Genomic DNA, 19,021 nt, shown 5'->3' with positions numbered 1-19,021 from the left:
GAGGTAAGTCATTGAGCAGGCACTCAGCGAGAAACTTCATTTGCACCAAGTGTCTATCGCAGTCATGGGGAAAGACCAGCATGACTGTGGGACTCGTGGTGCTTCCCCTCCAGCGGGAGACAGGCTAGCGGAGCTGACTGCACGCTCCTCAGTCCCAGCTGGTACGTGTTTCCAAAAAAAAAAGTACAGTATATGCAATCTCCAAATTAGAATCCTAGCACTTCATTCATCAAGTTGTTTTCTTATTTTGGGTATTATTTTTTCCTTATACATGGTTGACAGTAGTACTACTGGGAAGAAAATGAACACCTCAGTAGGTATTTTGATACTGTATTTCTGATTTTAAAATCAACGCATACCTATTATAGTAAGTGTGGAAAAAACTTTAAAGAAAAAAAATGACAAACATAAACTGATGACCCCCAGACATCAATGTTTACATCTGATGTATTTCCTTCAAGTCATATTTCTGCACATATTTGATTTGTATGGTTCACGTCATACTGTATGTATCATTTTATAATCCTTTTTTCCACTTAAGATTGTCTAGATTACCTAGAAGACAAGAAAACGAGAGGGTGAAGGACTTCCTGTTTCATCACTCTTAACTTCCGTACAAGAGGTCTGCCTCGCACCTGCTGCATGTACTACTCCAGGTTAGCAGAGCCCTCACGCTATGTTTTTGGTAACAGTAAGGAACACTTTGTGGTAGTTGTGCTTTTCCAACTGGCATCCTAAGAGATGTCTCATTTTTGGGGTTCTTTCTCTTCTGGACTTCCCAGATTTTTCTTTTGAAACACCTCTTTTTTCCAAGTCACTTCCCTTCTCCAGGCTGCCTTTAGATTAGCTCTCAACTGGGTCTGGAATCAGAGGCCCCCCCTGTAAGATGCTGTCCTGTTCCCTTTCTCCGCCACCTAGAACACCGACTGCTCTGGGCAAATCTCAGACAGCCGCTCAGTGTGCTTCCCACTTCGTAATTTTAGTGCCTTCCCTTTTCAATCTTCAGTTTTCTCCATTTATCTCAACTCTTTCCTTGAGACTCTAACACACATTTTCAATCTTTTCCCCTCTTCTCTACAACACTGCCTACCTTTGGTGCCACTCAGTTTGGCTCTTAATCATACACTGCCTTTTATAACTTCCTCTGATTGTTTGATGTGTCAATGTCTTTTCTGATGCTGAGCTCATAAAATTGCTCTAATCTAGGCCGGAGGGCAACTCCCACACCTGGCCACCAACCATCACTTTGTTATATCAGCTAACACTGTACGGCACTTACTATATGAAAGATAATATGCTAAGTACCTGACAGACATTATCTCATCTGTTCTTCACCAAAGTCTGTCTTCCAGGAATGCTTCTGGTTCCAAACGACAGAGGACCCAAGGAGTCTAACAATGACTAAAAAATACAGACTTATCTATTATCTAATGTAACAATAACAAGAAGAAAAACTGGAGGTGGGTGGTTTCCAGCACTGGCTTAGGAACTCTGATGTCAGAGCTCTGTTTTGGCATCTCTGCAAGTCTCTTCACCTTCCTCTATGGTTGCGATATGGCTGTAGCATTTCCTGGCGTCACATCCTCATATAACTGTGCTGAAAGTTGGGGAGGAGGAGATGGTGTAGGAGAGGGAGTGGTCCTTGCATGTCTGTGTCTTATCAGGAAGGAAAAATTTCCCCAAACATTCCCCAACAGAATTCTGCATCTCATTGACCAGAACTGGGTTATAGGTCCATCCCCTAGACCAGCAACGAGGTCCTTCTTCTCCGAGATCAAGAAATCAAGAAATCTCTGAATACTAAACAAAAATAGATTGCTCCTGCATAGGCAGCGAACAGAACCAGCTCTATAGCATGTTAGTAAATTAAAGCTCAGAGAAGCTGAGGAATTTGTGTAAGATTACACAGCTAGTAAGTGGCAGAAAGAGATTTCAAATCAGACCTTTCTGAATCTCTCAGAATCCACACTGTTGCTCACCACACTACAAGACCTTTCTGGAAGGTTTAGCATCTTACTCAATTCATCAAAAAACAATATTTAGTACGTAGCCACATGATGCTCAGCACTGTTCTTGCTGCTGAGGGGGAATTAAGTACATAATCCAGTTAGTGACAGAAGGCCAACTCAGATGAAACAGCTAGAACACACAAGATTAATGATTAACGATGAAGTTGAGAGTTCAGCTCTACGTGGTGCGGGTCTACACAGCAGGAATTCATCGAGGATCGCAGGAGTCAGACAGGATTTCACGGACACTGTGGGGTGTGAATGGGCCCTCCCAGACCTGGACCAGTGGGAATAAAGGTGGCTAAAGTTCTAGGCATGTTTACTGCTGGCTTAGTGGGCTGTTGTGCTGCCTCTGGGTGGTTAAAAAGCAGAACAAACTGGTTGCATCGCCAGAGGAGGCCCTCCAGGGGACGAGGCTGAAAAGGGAGAGAGACCCGGACCACCGAACGACGGCACCTGCCCAGCCCTCCCTGAGGCCGAGAACTGGCTGAGTCCAAGGGACGTGGCTGCCTGAAAGGTTTCTTTGGTCCAATGGAGGAACTTAGGATTTGAAAGAGCACTGTTGATGTGGAATTCCAGCTTTTTTTCTTTATGTAACCTGAGATCTGCCAGAAAGTAATAAATCAAATAATTTGGCTTTTGTCTGCCAGACAGAGATCCTGAAGAACAAACCTATCTCACTGTCTCCTTCATAATAACAAGGGGTCTGGGTTAAATCAACCTATTCCTTTTCGACCAGAGAGTCACGTTAGCAAGGATAAATCTGGCTCTGTGGACCACAGTCAAGCTAAGAGGCTCACGCAGGGCTCAAACCCCTAGGCCTGCTTCAGTGACACTCTGGATTGTCAAGCCAGCTCTCCACACACAGCCAGGGAGCTCGCCACACCAGCAGAGAAGGAACATGCGGCTTTTATTTCTCTTCATCCCTATCCCTTTGGGGATGTCCTATACAGGAAAGTAAAGCGCAGTGAAGGGAAGCCATCTTTACGTGTCGCAAACATTTTTCAATAAGCTCTAACAATACGAACCTTTTCAGACTCAAATTCTATTTCATCATGCACCGTCTTTGATCTGTTTTTACTCCTCCAGTTCCTTTGGTTGTTATCTAAAAATCTAGTGCTTTTCCGAATAAAGTTTCGACATCACAATTTCCAATTTACACCTATAATTTACCCAGAGTTAAAAATCAACTTAAAGTACACAGTGTATTTTCACTGTTTAATTAAAGATAAGATCTGTGTTCTAAATAGGGCAAATGAAAAGCTCTTTGGGTGTGGTCTGTGACAGGAGATTAGGGTGGCACTCAGAATTATTTAGGAAATTATAGCTTGGGAAAATGTAAGACAGTTTAAAATAGAGAATTTCTAAGGAAAAAAAGCTTTTCTTTTTTTCCCCTTTCTGTGCCCAAAGGGTTGCTTGGGGGCCACCTCGATTCAAGAGAGAAAGGATTCCATTGCCTTTAAGTACTGCAAAGAGCTCCCAAGCCATCCTTGTCAAAAGGTAGAAGGGATATTTTGTAGGACTTGGTACTAAGAGCACAGTTACAGAGGGGACTGTTGACACTGGGGCTGAAAGTTTTTAGCTAATTTTAACAGGCATATGTGGATATTGCCAAATTCGTAGGTTTCTCAATGACATCATCCTCCCAAGAAATTTCTGAAATGATGCCTTAGCAAACAAGCATTTCTATTCAAGTGATGTATTTCTGAGTAAAATGTTGAATCACTCGAAGGATACAGATTAGAAAGAGGCAGGGAAAAAAATGGTTTGTGGGAGGGGCAGAGGTTTATAAAACCTGTCATCTCCATGTCTGACTCTAACTCTCTGAAGACCTTCCGCCCGGCAGCACCTCAGAGAAGTGCCAGGTACTCCAGTGGTTTCCACGTCTTTCTCTTCATTTTTTAAAGTATGTTATTCATTCTCAGTTTGTTTCTGAAACATTACTGAGATAATTTACACTATTAGTGTAATGAAAGTTAAAATGTGGGGTGATTTTAAAGGATGAGTAAAAATTTAATGGTGTTTTCTTGCTTAGTTGTTTGTTTAGTTGAAAATATTTTAGCTGAAGATTTGAATTAAATTTATAGTAAGATTTATAGTAATCGTGAATGGCAGAAGCCAGCAGACACCTGTGTAACATTCATCAAACTAAAATGTACATTTAAGTTGTGATGTCAGTTTTATCCAACAGCTTAGTTAGTATGTGTGTATTCTTCACTAGCTAGTGTTTGCACTTTTGATGAAGACAGCTGTTATCTATTAAAATATATTAATTTAGCAATAGAAAGTAATTCATAAATTGTACATAAATATAATAAAGGTAAAGAGATGGCTCAGTTTTCATCTAAAACAATTAAAAATTAAGCAGGAATCTGGGTTGGGTCAGTTCAATACCAGAATATATTTATAATCAGTCAGTTTAGTGAATGAGAAAAATCAGCCAAATCAGTCACTGGATTGACTGACTAAAAGTGCAATAAATTATTTAATACCCTACAAACAAACAATTATTCATTGTGAAAGTTATCAAATACCAGAAAATGTTTTTAACTTTGTGGGGGGGAAAGTTTGGTAATTTTGAAAATGGGGAATTTCCTTGAAGTTATTGTTTTCTCTTTGTTCTCATTAATTTTTTTGTGGTCAATTTCAAAATACTTGCACTGTATCACTGCAAAAAAAAAATTCATTTTAAATGCTATAGCAAAAATAAATCCTACATTCAGTGCCAGCGAGCAGAGGGACTGTGGCTGTGAGCCTGCAGCACCTCCCGAGTTCTTTGTCACCTGTGCCAAGTTTCAGTGACACATTTGTCAACTTGTGTTGCAGGAACCGACACAGACTCACAGAGCCCAGCCCCACACATGCCATTCTTCTAGAGATAGCATTAAACACGGATTAGCAGTATCGTATCTGAACGTCAATGAGGAAATTCTAGTGTGAGGAAATTCAGGACAGGTGTTCTGAGCGATTATGCTATTTGACTTCAATTTTACATCTTCTTAGGCAGATTCCCACCCAAATGTAAGGCATGAACTTATTGGAAAGTGAGGGAACACTGCATACCTATATATATGCATATATACATATGCCTTCATAGATTTCTAAAAATATAAAAATTTCAAGCCTTATTTGAAAGGTCTGTAGAAAAAGAGCTAGAGTTGGAATCAGAAGGCTGAGATTCAGTCTAGGCTTTGAAACTGGCTGTGCAATTGACATCATATTTTCATTGGTCTAACAGGAGTTACTAAGTTTACGGGGCAAGTAATTACGCAAATTAGGTAAAACAGAGAGGCTGAAGGAATTTGGGAATGGCACTATAGACAGCAGATATTATTTTTTATGTTAAGTGTAGTTAATTGCACCTTAAACATAAAATTTAGACTATTTTTAAAAGTAAATGCATCTGGGATGACTAATTCTGTCCTTATTTACTTATTTCTTTATAAAGTCAACTGAAATCCTAACTTGGCATTAAAAGCCTTCTGATAGTTTGTCTTGACACAAATTTTAGTGTCAAAGTGAATGACTATTAGACAGGTCACTATAAAGAATTAGGTATAGAAATCTACATGTATTTTTCTGGCTCTGATCCCTTACTAACTTTTTTTCACACGCAGTAGAGAAATATTTTATTTATGTTATTAATTCTCTGTTTCTGAAACATTATGGAGATAATTTACAAAAAAAGATCTACCCGAGATTAATTAATGTAAAGACGATTTTAAATTGGTAGGAGGAAGAGGAAATGAATTTCTGAGTCACCCGAGCGAATCTGAAACTCAGTGATGACGCAAGAGAAAAAAATAGTGATACTTTAAAAAAAAAACTTAATAAGCCTTCTAGGAGTATTACAAATTTGCTTCCTTCTTCATTTCGTTTCCTCTTTCTAGCATTTCTCAAACAAGTAGCTTGCCTAGACTCTTGCACAGAGTAGTGAAGTTAAGCAGCAGCAGGCGGGGCAGGATGGGACACTGGGTATGGTGGGTTTCTGAAGCAGATCTAGGCTTGAGTTCCTGCATTATTACATTCAAACTCTGGGACCTTGTACAAGTTACTTAACCTCTCTGGGTGTCAGGACGTAACCTACACCATAAAGATCACAATAGTGACCTCATACAGATCCTGTGACTATTAAGTGAAGAGATGAGAAGATGTGTCAGAGTTTCAGGGACAAGGTTTCCTCAATTTACTATCTGGTCTTGATAAAATACAACTGGGTTGGTATTTCACATGGCAAATTTTGATACCAATTGCAATCACTTTCTTAGAAAGAAATGTTCATAGAAGACAGCCGTGCATTAGGGAGAGACGAGACCGGGAAGCCCTTCTGCGTGAGCTCAAGGCTGTCGAGCTACAGGACCAGGCTCAGCCGGGGCCTCTCCCAGTGGCTCCACAGCCACTGTCTTCCCGTAGGATGATGAGAGTCAGAGTCGTTTGATATATTTATGTATTTTGGTAATTGTAGGGTGTGTTGTAAGCCATTAGGAAAGCATAAGATACTGTCTGTTGGCCTGAACCAACAGGTACCCACACACATCTCGGGTGTGTCCAAGTATTTGGCTGCATGCGGAAACTTAGGTCATGGAAGGCGTGTCTGTCATTCATCTTCAGATGGTTGATAGGGTGTGTGTGTGTGTGTGTGTGTGTGTGTGTGTGTGTGTGTGTGTGGTGTATTTGCAGGTGCAACATACAGTCCTCATGCACGACCCTGGAGGCCACCCCCCCACCCATCTAGCTTCAATTTCCAGTCCTGCCCCTTATAGTTGAGTGGCCTGGTCACTTTTCAGATTCTCTCTAGACAGCAGTTTCTTCCTTTGTGAAACAGGAACAGCAATGCCTTCCTCATTTCTGTAAGGATTAACTGGTTAGTTCAGGTGGAATGTTTAAAGCAGCAACTGTTGTACAGTAAGAATTCAATATAGACTATTTATTGCTGTTGAGGTGATTATCATGATTATCACGTGGAGTGTCACTATTCATCATGTAACTGTTTCCTCTATCTTGGGACAGGCTACGTAATTTGCAGGATCCAGTGCAAAACGAAAATGCAGGCAGGGTCCCTTGTTTAATATTATTAAGACTTTCCAGACGTTGACAGCTGGGCATTGTATCAAGCATGGTACCCATTATGGGTGCACAGGTCCCAGAGTGTTGCTGCCCCTGCTCTGCTTCGTGCTGTTCGATGAAGAAAGAACGGAGAGGGAACCCCTTCCCTACAGGGTACAGCTTGTGATACTCTGCTGACATCACCCAAAATGTTGAGTCATCTTTTAGAGTTTTCTTTCCCCCTCACTTTCCTTCTAGATTGAAACAATGGAAGAACTTTATGTGGCCAACACCATCTTTGCCCTCAATTTCTTCAAGCACCTGGCAAATGCAAGCGCCACCCAGAATCTCTTCTTCTCCCCGTGGAGCATCTCATCCACCATGGCCATGGTCTACCTGGGTGCCAGGGGCAGCACAGCAGACCAGATGGCCAAAGTAAGTGTCTGTTAAAGCTCCGAATTAGAACCGGATGATTCCTAAACTGATCTGTAGAATTGCTCTGATTTTCTGCTTGTCGTATCTGGACTATAACAAGGTCAGCTATCATCACAAGCCATTACAACAAGAGTGCCTTAGATTCAAATCTATAAAACAGCCAAACCACGGAAGCCCTCAATGGTACACTTAGCAGAAGGCGTATTGGAGTTTCTTATCCTGCAAGGTTAGAAATAGTTAATAGTGACAACATGTTACATTTTGATAACATAATGTTTAGACTTTTCAAAAGTATTTGCATGCTTTGTCTCTCGGTTTTAAGACAAGTGTCGTTTGACAGGTGAGAGAGTGGCAGCGGGAACGAAACACCTTTCCCCGGGGTTTCACATGGTTTCCTCCTCCTCGTCCAGGCTCCTTCCATCGCTCTGCCACAGTGATGTGTTTGTTCCCCATTTATGGAAAGAATTCCTCCTAGTGGTTTTAAGAGAATGTCACCGAGAGGGAAAAAAAGTGTCCCAGAGCTGTGGTCTCTGCACTCTTGGAGACTTGAGAGGGCCTCAGCCAGTGTTCTCAGCCCTGTGAGGTCACGCCAACAAAATGGGGCCAGACGTGATGGCAGGTCTTCAAAGCCAAGGAGGACAAGGTGTGGGGCACCATCGGGAGGTATTTCTGTCAAGGCCACCGGCTTCCTTCCTTGGTGAATGGATACCAGCTCAGTCAGGGCACGCTTTCTCTGAGTCTGGGGCCATGAGAGTTCAGTGAACTACTTCACCTGTACTCTGCAATAGTCCTATGGTATAAATCCAGCACAATTAAAATGCACATGAGCCTGTATGTCCTGGGTCAGTGACCAGACAAGGCAATCATATAATTAAAATTCTTTCCTATTCCCATGCACGCAAACATGAAAACTGAATGCTTTAAGTACAGGTTCTGGTTCTCACGAGCATGGATTCTGCTTTCAGTCACACCAAAACGCCGCTGGCTACTTTCGAGTTTCCCACAAGAACTGTACCTGAGTGTGTGTATATAGACAGATGATATATATAGCCTTCCAGGGACAGGGTGAACTACTTGAGACAGGCCTTGTTTGGAGTGGCTCACAGAGTGCTAGCCAATCTCATCGCAGGAGGAAAAGGGATGGGAGATCTACTCCCGGAGTTTGTGGCGGTTTAGACAACAACACTTAGAGCAAAACTCAGTTGCTCAACTCACTGATACCAGCAACATTTTGCAAAACTCCTTTCCCTTTATTTCTTTGCCTTGAAAGAATAAATGCAGTGGACTGCACTGAAAACTAGAAAACATCAGGGTCTTCATTTTTTAATGTAAAGGAATCAGAAGCAATATATTTTGAGGACAAATGCTAAATGAAGGGCTCTGGGTGCTTCAAGTGAGAAAGCTGACTTTGATACCAAAGGAAAGTTAACTTAGTTGTCACTCTGGGCACCACACAGCTTTTCTCTATCTGGAAAGCACTTTAAGCATTTTCTATAGTTTTCTTGTAACTCTGCTGCACGTGCGGATGTTAACGTTCGAAGGCGAATCTGGTTAATTCTCTCCTATGAAAAGAGGAGACACTCTCTGGCTTGGAGGCCGAAGCACGGACCCCGGGGACAGACCTGCGGAGTTTGAGTGGGGGCTTTGCCGCTTACTAGGGGTATGAGTGAAGCCATTTCAACTCTCTGAGTCTCAGTTTTCTCATGTTTAAAACGAGAATGAAAAAGCATAACCGGCAAGATCCTCATGCAGGTTGGAGGTGACAGGAGAGGCACCTGGTCGCAGTCACTGTTACAACAGTGGAGACGTTTTAGCACCCTCGCCAGGCACCTTTCTTCTCTGACTTACGAATTTACCCACAGAGCACAGAGTCCTGGGAGGCAGGTGCTGGGATGACCATAGTCATTTTACAGATGAGAAAATTAGGGCGAGACGAGGCCACGCAGGTGGGAATGGATAGAGCTGGTAAGGCTGTCGTGGAAAGACAGGGGTAGACAGAAGGGATAAACTCGCACGGAGCGTAGGCCACGTGCCACCAGCAGGGGGGTCTTCACCCAGCTCCCATCTTTCGGACACACCCACACACCTGCCCAGGTGAAGCTGCCCCTGTGGGCAGGGTGCCTGCCTTGCTGTTTTCTCCGTGGCCTCAGCACGGCCCAGGGTCACCTCACATCCCCCACTCCCGCAGGGACTTTTGCAGTGATTCAGGAAGGCTTTAGTGCTGGCCAGGAGACCCCCCGACTTAAGGGTCAATAAAAGGGAGGAAAAGCAGAGAAGCTGTTACAGGAAGTTGTCTCCCCTTACATGGGGGCAGTCGGACCACTTGTTTTCAGAGAGTATTAGGTACGACTTACAATGTATGCTCTGAAGAGCAGAGAAAGACCCCACGAGCCCTAACGCCTCTCCTTCCAGCCTAGAAACTGCCTGCCTGGCTGGACAAGTCCGCCTTTCCTTCTTTAGCAGAACCTCCACCAAAAGTCCATTTACCAGACAAGCTCCCCCTTACCTGAGGCCCCACAGGGATGCACTGCAGGGACCTAGGGGACCCAAAGAAGGTTGGAGGTGAGAGGGTAGGCGGCAGGGCCAGTCTGGGGGTGCTGAGACTGGCTGAGGCTATGGTGCTCCAGGAGGGGACCTGAGGCACCTTCCAGGGCCAGCCTTCATCTGTCAGCCTCACTGTTATCTGGACCTTCCACCTACAACATAGAGATTTGTATTGTCATCTGGCTTCTGCCATCTGCCCCCCACATGGACAGTGGTGTGGGGTTTCTTTATGTGTAAATAAGGTACGTGCAAATATTTTAGGTCACCCCCCGCTAATATTAAGTGATCTGTTTTTATGCTTAAGCTAACTTTGGCTTGTAGTTTTTGACAGATTAGAAGTGAATAATATATAAGGCCACTGAAAAGAGAAATACAAGGTCAGGAGTTAACCTTATTACTTCTTTCAAAATACTGACATGTTTTCAAGGTAACTTATGAGTTGGATGGTAATTTACATAATTTAATGGAGAGGTTATAAATCAACCCATAATAACAAATTGTTGTCAAAATGGCCAGTATATGAGTTATAGGCAGTATAAAATAACTCATGCTGTCTCCTACAAGGGGAATTTCAGTTGGCTGGCACTTCCATATTACATATGAAAAATACCTACCTAAGCTTGCTGCCCAGACACCAAAGCAGGGAACTAGGCATACGACCGTTAATAGGTACCTGATAGCCACTGGCTCAAAAGTTAAGTAACTTAGCAGAAAAATGTCCCCATTTTCTAATTCTGATTGTAGGTGCTTCAGTTTAACAAAGTTGGAGTCCGTGAAGGCACCCCAATGACCCCAGAGAACGTCACCGGCAGTGAATCCATGCAGCAGATCCAGAAGGGTACCTACCCTGACGCTATTTTGCAGGTATCTGACTCATCCATCCCTATTTCTTTGGTGTTTTGTTTCCAGAATCTTCTTGTCTTAAAGTCACAATGCCAGACTGGAAAGGAACCTAGTAAAACTTCCCTCAGTCACAGAGAACAAAGACCCACAGTCCTTAAGCAAACATCCTAGTCACCCTGATAAGTCAGCACAGAGCCAGGGTAGAATCCTGACCTCCAGGCCAAGACTATTTCTAAATTCTACCACACCACTTGGCCATTAGCTGGGTGTGGATAATTTATTCTAGAACCAAGCATCTAGAAGTAGAGATGCTTTGACTACATATACAAGGAGGCAGATTTCCAGAGGGGAGAGGTTAAGGAGTGGCAAGCAATTGAGAAATGGAGATGGCCAGGCCTGGTGACAGCATGAGAGGTCACTGCCCCTCAGATGACCCTTCTCTCCCATCCTCCTCTCTCTTCTCTATCATCTATCTATCTATCTATCTATCTATCTATCTATCTATCTATCTATCCAATCTACCTCAGGTAATAATATCTCTTCTCAATCCTCCACCTCCTTGAACACCAGCTCCCCAGGTAAACCACAGGAGCATCACACAGATGCACTCTTATCGGTAACAACTCCCACAATCGCACTCCAGAGTCAGGTTATGGGGAGACACCTCTTGGGAACACTGGTGCTCCATCTGCCTGTCACCCAGGGATTCTGGACTCAGGAGCAGGAAGGACGTTTGGCCAGGTCTGAATGGACAGCTGGCCGTCCCTCTGCAGGGCTCTGACCTCTGCTTCACCCAGCCGCCGCCGCTGTCACTAAGCCCTGTGTCTGTCATCGTGCTCACAAACTTCAGTCTGGGGACTGGAATTCCCCTCACTTTCGTGGCTTTCTAAAAACCCAGATTTTCCACTGTACAGACTACCCCTTAATTATAAAATGGTATTTGTAGAAGTTACATGAACTTAAAAAAAATTTCTAAGGTAACATTTTATTATAAGAAAAATTGCTTAGAGACTTTGGAGTTTAGGAAACTATAAAAGGAACCTGACTTTCTTCTAGGATCTTGGTTCCTTCATGGTTAAATCCAATCCAGAGGCACAGTAAGATATGAAATAAGTGAAAAATGACCTGATTAGATTTCATGTATCATATCCATATCAAATTATTTCCTCGGAGATTCCTCTGAAGCGCCAGAGGAAAAGCATCCTTTAATACAGCACTTTATGGATGTATTGAAAAAAAAAACCCTTTGCTTAAGAAATACTGTGTTATACAATGAGAATCCCTCCTTTCTGTTTAAGGCACAAGCTGCAGGCACCATCCATTCATCCTTCCATTCTCTCAGCTCTGCAATCAACACGTCCACAGGGGAGTATTTATTGGAAAGTGCCAATAAGCTGTTTGGAGAGAAGTCTGCAGGATTCAAGGAAGTAAGTGAAGACTGCGATTTAAATGACAGGGCCCCAGACTTGCAATGATGACACTTCCAAAGCTGTTCCTTATGATTGGCTCCCCAGTCTTGATAGAGAGCTTATAATTTACCATTACACTAAGGCTTGTTCAGTATAAATTCTATGTAACCCTTGGCACTTTTTTTTTTTTTTTTTTTTTTTTTTGCTTTAAAGGAATACATGCAACTCTCCAAGAAATATTATTCTACCGAACCCCAGGCAGTTGACTTCCTAGAATGTTCAGAAGAAGCCAGAAAAAAGATTAATTCTTGGGTCGAGACTCAAACCAAAGGTAAAACCAAGGACATATTTTCTGTTCTTCTTTCCAGTTAGATAACTCTGATCTAGTTTTTAAAAACCATCCTTGAACTGAGTCCTTATTCCCTTGAAAATCACCCAACCTTAGCTTTTGGGTTAATATAACCTCATTCTTGTTGAGCCGTGTAGTGTTTAAGTGAGAAAAAACAACTGAGGTCCGCTAATAGAAGACATATATTCAGTACTTAAATAATTTGATTTTGGTTATTACCTTAGAATATAAGAGGAGACACTTGTTTTCTAATATAGGAAATACAGCCTTGAAATAATTGTGACTCTGTGTCCACTGTGGACAAAAAACAAAGAATAAAAGGCTTGACTTTCAGCTGAGTGATGGGTGTGAGAATACTGGCAATGGACGAGGGGGATGATAAAATTATTTTAACCCCTTCTTCTATTTCACCATTCATAGTCAGTTTATTGTTGAGTTCCTGTTTTACCTCTTTGTGATTGTCTAAGCTCCTGCTACCACTGGAACTCACGTTCCTAATTCTTAACTGACTCATCCAAGATCCCAGTAACAGTGGTGAAGCTGGAGTCCCCTCTTCTTCTGAGCTTTAGTCTAATTCTGGGATTCTTCAATTGGATGTTTAAAGAGTTTGATAACTTAATGCAAACCATCTCCCTCCCCCAGGTTTTTATTTACTTCTTACGTTTAAAACATTGTTTCAAGCAATAGTATGGTGTCTTGGTTTCTTAGCTACAGTAATGCAAAAAAACAAAAACAAAAACAAAACAAAAAACACCTAAACTAAGTTCTATAGAATTAAAAAAATATTTTTGTTTCTCTGAAAATAGTTGATCTACTTTGGTTTTTCATTTTGAGATTTTTAAATTACTGCTCTGAAACACTGACACAGCACTGACAAAAAGGAAGCAGAGAAAGAAAAGATTAACAGAACTGAAAGTAAAACTGGATTGCAACATTACAGACGTGACAGTTTCCCTTTTTTGAGAACAGCAAGAAGTTATCTTCTCTTTGCGCATTTGTGCTGAAGGGCTGTAATTCAATCAGTTAAGTTGCCAAAATGCCAAGTTGCCATTTGCGAGCACTCTTTTACCAAATTTTATAATAATCTGAGAAAATTTTGTTTCGTTATGATCAAATACTAATTTTGTCACATGCATCACAAAGTTAAATAAAATCTTAGTAGATTTCCACAGCAACCAAAAATTTAAATTGCCTAGGGGATATACTGAATGGAGATACTGAATGAGTATACTGAAAACAGTGACCTTTTTATTCGAGTCCTATGTCTGTCAGCAGGAATGGAAGACGGCGGTCTTGCAGAGACAGAATTCTGACTACTTTATAAGCACCATGACCTTGGGAAGATTGCTAACCTCTTTCACCATGGTGTTCATTTATGCAAGATGACACTAGTAACAGTCACCTCCTAGAGTAGTTGTGAGGATTAAATAAAATAACGTATTTAGTGGTTGAAATACTGCAGAGCAGGCATTCACTATAAACGGCTGTTTCTTAAACCAACTTTTTTTTTTAAAAAATGGCCACACTCAGATGTTACCATTTCTGGGCAGCATCCCTGGCTCACTCTCTGTGTTGTCATAGCTCTCTGAATTTTTAAGTTCTCTTGTAGAACTTGTCACATGTTGTTTCCCAACTGATTTAATAATCGATAATCTCAGCCCCATCAGGACGATTCTCCCTTCTCATTTCATGAATCTGCTCTACTCCCAGGGTAGGTCTAGCATAACTTCCAAAAAACCTGTTTTTGAATGAATCAGTGGGTCAGACCCATAGACTCTCTGGAGCAGATCTGGAAGGAGCCCGAGTGACTTACTGTGGAAAGGCACCCTTACGCCCCTTAAGAGACTCATTTTCACTCCCATCGGAATTAAGTAACTTTATACAACTACAAAACTTTGAGAAAACAATATAAAAAGAAAACACAATTTTTTCCAAGTCTGATAGTAATTCTAAATCTTAACTGCATTCCTTCTCTTGGATTTTGCAAACCTGAGCAATTTGGCCTGAGGTTTACCTCTGATTTAAATAAATAAGGAGAAAAACTTGAACTTGAAGATCAGCATCTCTGCAGTTTGACAAACGTGGATGCTGAGTTTGATGGTGACTCAAAAGATTCAAGAAATCATAACTTCACAGTTCTTAATCATAAAACCTAAACATGTATCATATTTTCTGCAGGCAAAATCCCAAACTTGTTACCTGAAGGTTCTGTAGGTGTGGACACGAAGATGGTCCTGGTGAATGCTGTCTACTTCAAAGGAAAGTGGAAAACTCCATTTCAGAAGAAATTAAACAGGCTTTATCCTTTCCGTGTGAACTTGGTATGAGACAATGAGACAGATTTTCTTAATATACATTTTAGGGCCTTTGACAAGAGACAGAAAGAAAAATTAGGGACCACTCACTGACGCCCATTCATCTTTTGCTAGTTGTAAGTTATGCACGCTGGACAGTTTATTGACTCTTTCGAGCTACTGAATAGCACTCAGTAATTCCACATGAGTAGTGGTGAAAACCATGGGCTTTACAGTTACACAATCCTGGACTCACATGCAGGCTCTACCACCTACCAGCTATGATGTTACTCGCGGTCCACGCATTCCACCTTGTGATCTGTAAAACTATGGTAACAATAATACCCAACTCAAGAGGTGGTTGTAAGGATCCAGTGGGGTTTTGCAGTGTTCTTGGCCCCCAGTAGGCACTGAACAAACGTTCTAGTATTGCTATAATTGTAAATGTCCATCTTATTACTAATGGATATAATCTTGATAAAACTAAATAGGTCAGAGAAAGGGTATACAGATATTATTTTCTGTTGATTTTTAAAAACATAGTTTTTCAGTATGAAAGCAGAACCCATTCACTTTTATGTCTGTCAACCTTTTGACCTTTTAGTATCACCTTTCACCTTTTACTGTTTAATAACTGCAGACTCAGAGCACACCAGTGCAGATGATGTTCTTGCACGAAAAGCTGAACATTGGATACATAGCAGACCTAAAGGTTCAGATTTTAGAACTCCCCTACGCTGGTGATGTCAGCATGTTCCTGCTGCTTCCAGATGAAATTGCTGAATTCTCCACTGGCTTGGAGCTGGTAAGGTGTTCCAGCTTCAATTGTTCCGAACTTTTGGAGCTAAACTGACCTTTGCACGTGTCTACACCTTAGGAAATGGTGTGCAACTTCTCACAGAAAGATATGAATTGGTTGAGAGTAACTGTGACATGTCTCAAACTTTCATTCAAAGCCTTAAACATATGTCATACAGGCTACCTTTCTTACCAATCTGTTAAATTATGGTTACCGAGGGGAAACGGGGTGGGAAGGGATAAATTGGGCGTTCGAGATTTGCACATATTAACCAATGTATATAAAACAGATAAAAAACAAATTTCTTCTGTATAGCTTAGCAAACTATATTCACTATCTTACATTATCTTATATCTATAATGAAAGAGAATATGAATACAAATGTATGTATATATGACTGAAACATTATGCTGTACACCAGAAATTGACACGTTGTAACTGACTACACTTCAATTAAAAATTTGCATATCACCCACAATATAGTAAAGTTAAAGTCACTGATTTTCAACGTTAGTCTTAGAAGTTGTTTTCCTTCTCTTTTAAGCACTCATTGATTTTGTTTTGTCTTTTGGATTTGCAGCTGGAAAGTGAAATAACCTACGACAAACTCAACAGGTGGATCAGCGAAGACACCATGGCCGGAGACGACGTGGAGGTGTACCTTCCCCAGTTCAAATTAGAAGAGCATTATGAACTCAAACCCATTCTGAAGAGCATGGGCATGGCTGATGCCTTCAGCAAGGGCCAAGCCAATTTCTTAGGGATGTCAGAAAAGAATGACCTGTTTCTGTCCGAAGTGTTCCATCAAGCCACTGTGGATGTTAACGAGGAGGGCACTGAAGCAGCTGCTGGCACCGGGGCCATTATGTCTGGGAGAACTGGCCACGGAGGCCCACAGTTTGTGGCAGACCATCCTTTCCTCTTCTTTATCATGCACAAGATAACCAAGAACATCCTCTTTTTCGGCAGATTTGCATCTCCTTAAGTTCAGAGGTTCTGTTTCTGCACAGGACTTTGTAATATGAGGTTAAACCTCAGAATTGCTACAACGGCCAAAACTTTAGAGATCTTTTCTACATATTTCTGGTTTTTATGAGCATTTTTTCTTACATACTGAGTATAAACACAGACATAGCTTGACAATTGTCAAATTATAACATTACCACTCTATTAATCACTTCGTCTCCTAAAATGGGAGGATGTTCCACTTAGATCTTCCTTACTCTTGACTTATTTTATAGCATTAACTTTTTTGGCATTATTTATTATTTTATATAACAGTTTTTTGTTATTGTTCACTGTCTACTGTAGCGGGTACTGTTACAGAAGCAGGTCATCACTTATTTTTCTTTCTAAGGAAATGGACTTATTTGTTCTTATAATGAAGGGTGACTAGGTGTCTTTCCATGCCTTTCTAGAATAAGAACCTAGAAGAAAGCACTGAACAACAGGCACATGTATGCTGTGTGCATTTTTAGCATTAGGTATCACACAGATGTATCTGTAACTTACACAAGATTGCAAATATATGAAAAATAAATGTATTTTCACACAACCATTTGTCTGTTGCCATTCCATTAGGTCTTTCGATCATAAGACCTGTTTATCCTGATTCTCAGGAATCAGGCATCATGGCTCATTTGTGGGAAACATGAAGAAAACAGATAGAATAAAGGAGCCAGGGGAATAAACAATCCTCTTGCAAGGAGCCCCAGTGTTGGGGGTGGGGTGGAGTTGTGTGAAAAATGGATTAGAGCCACCTTCTCACAGCAGCAGAAGCTACAGCAACTCACAAGAACAGTCTGGGTCAGAGTCCTTTGCGGACGTCCGTGTTTAAACCTCAAGGACATCGAGAATACACATCAGGTCTAGCGGTCCAGACAGAAGGCTATAATATCAAGGCTATAATCACTGATCAGGGTGAGAGTTCAGAGTGGGTAGAGATGGACTGGGTGCAAGACAGAAGGGAAACATAAGATGGCTTCAAGTGTGTTTGCTTCAAATAGCACGGAATGCTTTTGAGCGGCTTAGAGGCAGAGAGCAACGTAATTTAAGCTGAGAGAACTAAGGGAGATCTGAGGTTCGGGGAGTGTGAGCTGGCTGCAGATTCTGGCTGGATCCTGCAAATGTATTCCAGGCATCATCCTCTCTGTGACGGAAGGCAGGGATGATGACCCTCCGGAGCATGGTGGCTAAAGAGGTAGCCTTGTCTCTCTGCATCCAAACCCCAGTTCTAACAGTTATGAGTCATCTAACCACCGGCCAGGACTGGTGCTTCTTCATGCTTCAGTCTTCTTTCAGTGTAAACTAGAGAAAACATGCTTTTCTCATAAAGTTGCTGTCATGGTGAAATGAATTCATACATAACAAGCAGTGAAAAGAAGGCTCAGCATACACAGTACTTCATTGCTAGTGATTATGATTACTATCTCTGCCAGCAATAAAACTGCCTCACTGTCAGCTGGTCGAACAGAGAATCCTAGAAAATTTTTCAGTTAATTTTTTTAAGGCTTGAATTGTGGTGTATTTCCTCCAAATCAGACATTCTTGACAATTAAGGGTTCTTCCTTGCATTTTCCTACTTACAATTAGATTCATTTTTAAAATGTACTTTAATAATTCATTCAGCAAGGCAGTAAGTAGTAACTTTCTGAACTGCTGTGAGTCCTAAGATAGTCATACTTTGCCGTCATTATTGAATTAGAGCACAGGTGTACAATTCTAGGTTCAAAGCATCCCTCAGCACTTTTTAAGGGTACAATTTTATTATTCTGGTACCAAAGTGGCAGATGAGAAAGTCGATATCCAGGTAATTCTTGCTTCTTGTAGTTTTAATAATCTTATTTTTGTTCTTGATGGTGTTCTTGATACTTCACTGTATTAAGAGCATTTTAAAACTGTTTTAAAATTTTATCTTGCTCATCAGTAGATGCTTGTCACCTGGAAACTTGTATCTTGCTTCAGTTCCGGACAGTCTCAGTCATTGCTACGGCCTGAATGTCTGGGTCCCTCCGACGTCTGTCTTGAAATCTCAATCCCCAATGTAATGCTATTTGCACGTGAGGTGTTTGGGAGGTAATTAGGGTTAGAACTGGTCATGAGGGTGAGTCCCCATGATGTAATTGGTGTCCTTATAAGGAAGTGAAGGGACCAGAGCTCTCAACCAAGTAAGCACACAAAAAGTAGGCAGCGTATGTGAACCAAGAAGAGAGCCTTCGCCAAGAACCCAGCCAGCCACGCTGGTGCCCTGACCTCAGACTTTCAGCCCCCAGAACTGCGAGAAAGAAACAATG

The 19,021-nt window shown here is 41.6% G+C and overlaps 1 protein-coding gene across 2 annotated transcripts; it reads left to right on the top strand.

The window, feature by feature from the left end:
• Positions 1–3,757: 3,757 nt before the first annotated feature.
• SERPINB2 (serpin family B member 2) lies at positions 3,758–17,283 on the top strand. 2 transcript variants are annotated; one of them, XM_006192484.3, is made up of 8 exons: positions 3,758–3,874; positions 7,314–7,490; positions 10,779–10,898; positions 12,176–12,304; positions 12,500–12,617; positions 14,814–14,956; positions 15,570–15,734; positions 16,309–17,283. In XM_006192484.3, the coding sequence occupies exons 2-8, from the start codon at positions 7,323–7,325 to the stop codon at positions 16,711–16,713; spliced, it is 1,248 nt and encodes a 415-aa protein (XP_006192546.1). In that variant the 5' UTR covers positions 3,758–3,874; positions 7,314–7,322; the 3' UTR covers positions 16,714–17,283. The 2 variants fall into 2 exon arrangements, with proteins under 2 accessions (XP_006192546.1, XP_032326397.1); XM_032470506.1 differs by having other exon boundaries at positions 3,811–3,915.
• Positions 17,284–19,021: the final 1,738 nt, after the last annotated feature.

Source organism: Camelus ferus, chromosome 30 (genome assembly GCF_009834535.1).
Source record: "Camelus ferus isolate YT-003-E chromosome 30, BCGSAC_Cfer_1.0, whole genome shotgun sequence".
Classification (NCBI taxonomy): domain Eukaryota; kingdom Metazoa; phylum Chordata; class Mammalia; order Artiodactyla; family Camelidae; genus Camelus; species Camelus ferus.
The sequence above is the reverse complement of the archived record's forward strand: the minus strand, read 5'-3'. Positions and strand labels throughout refer to the sequence as shown.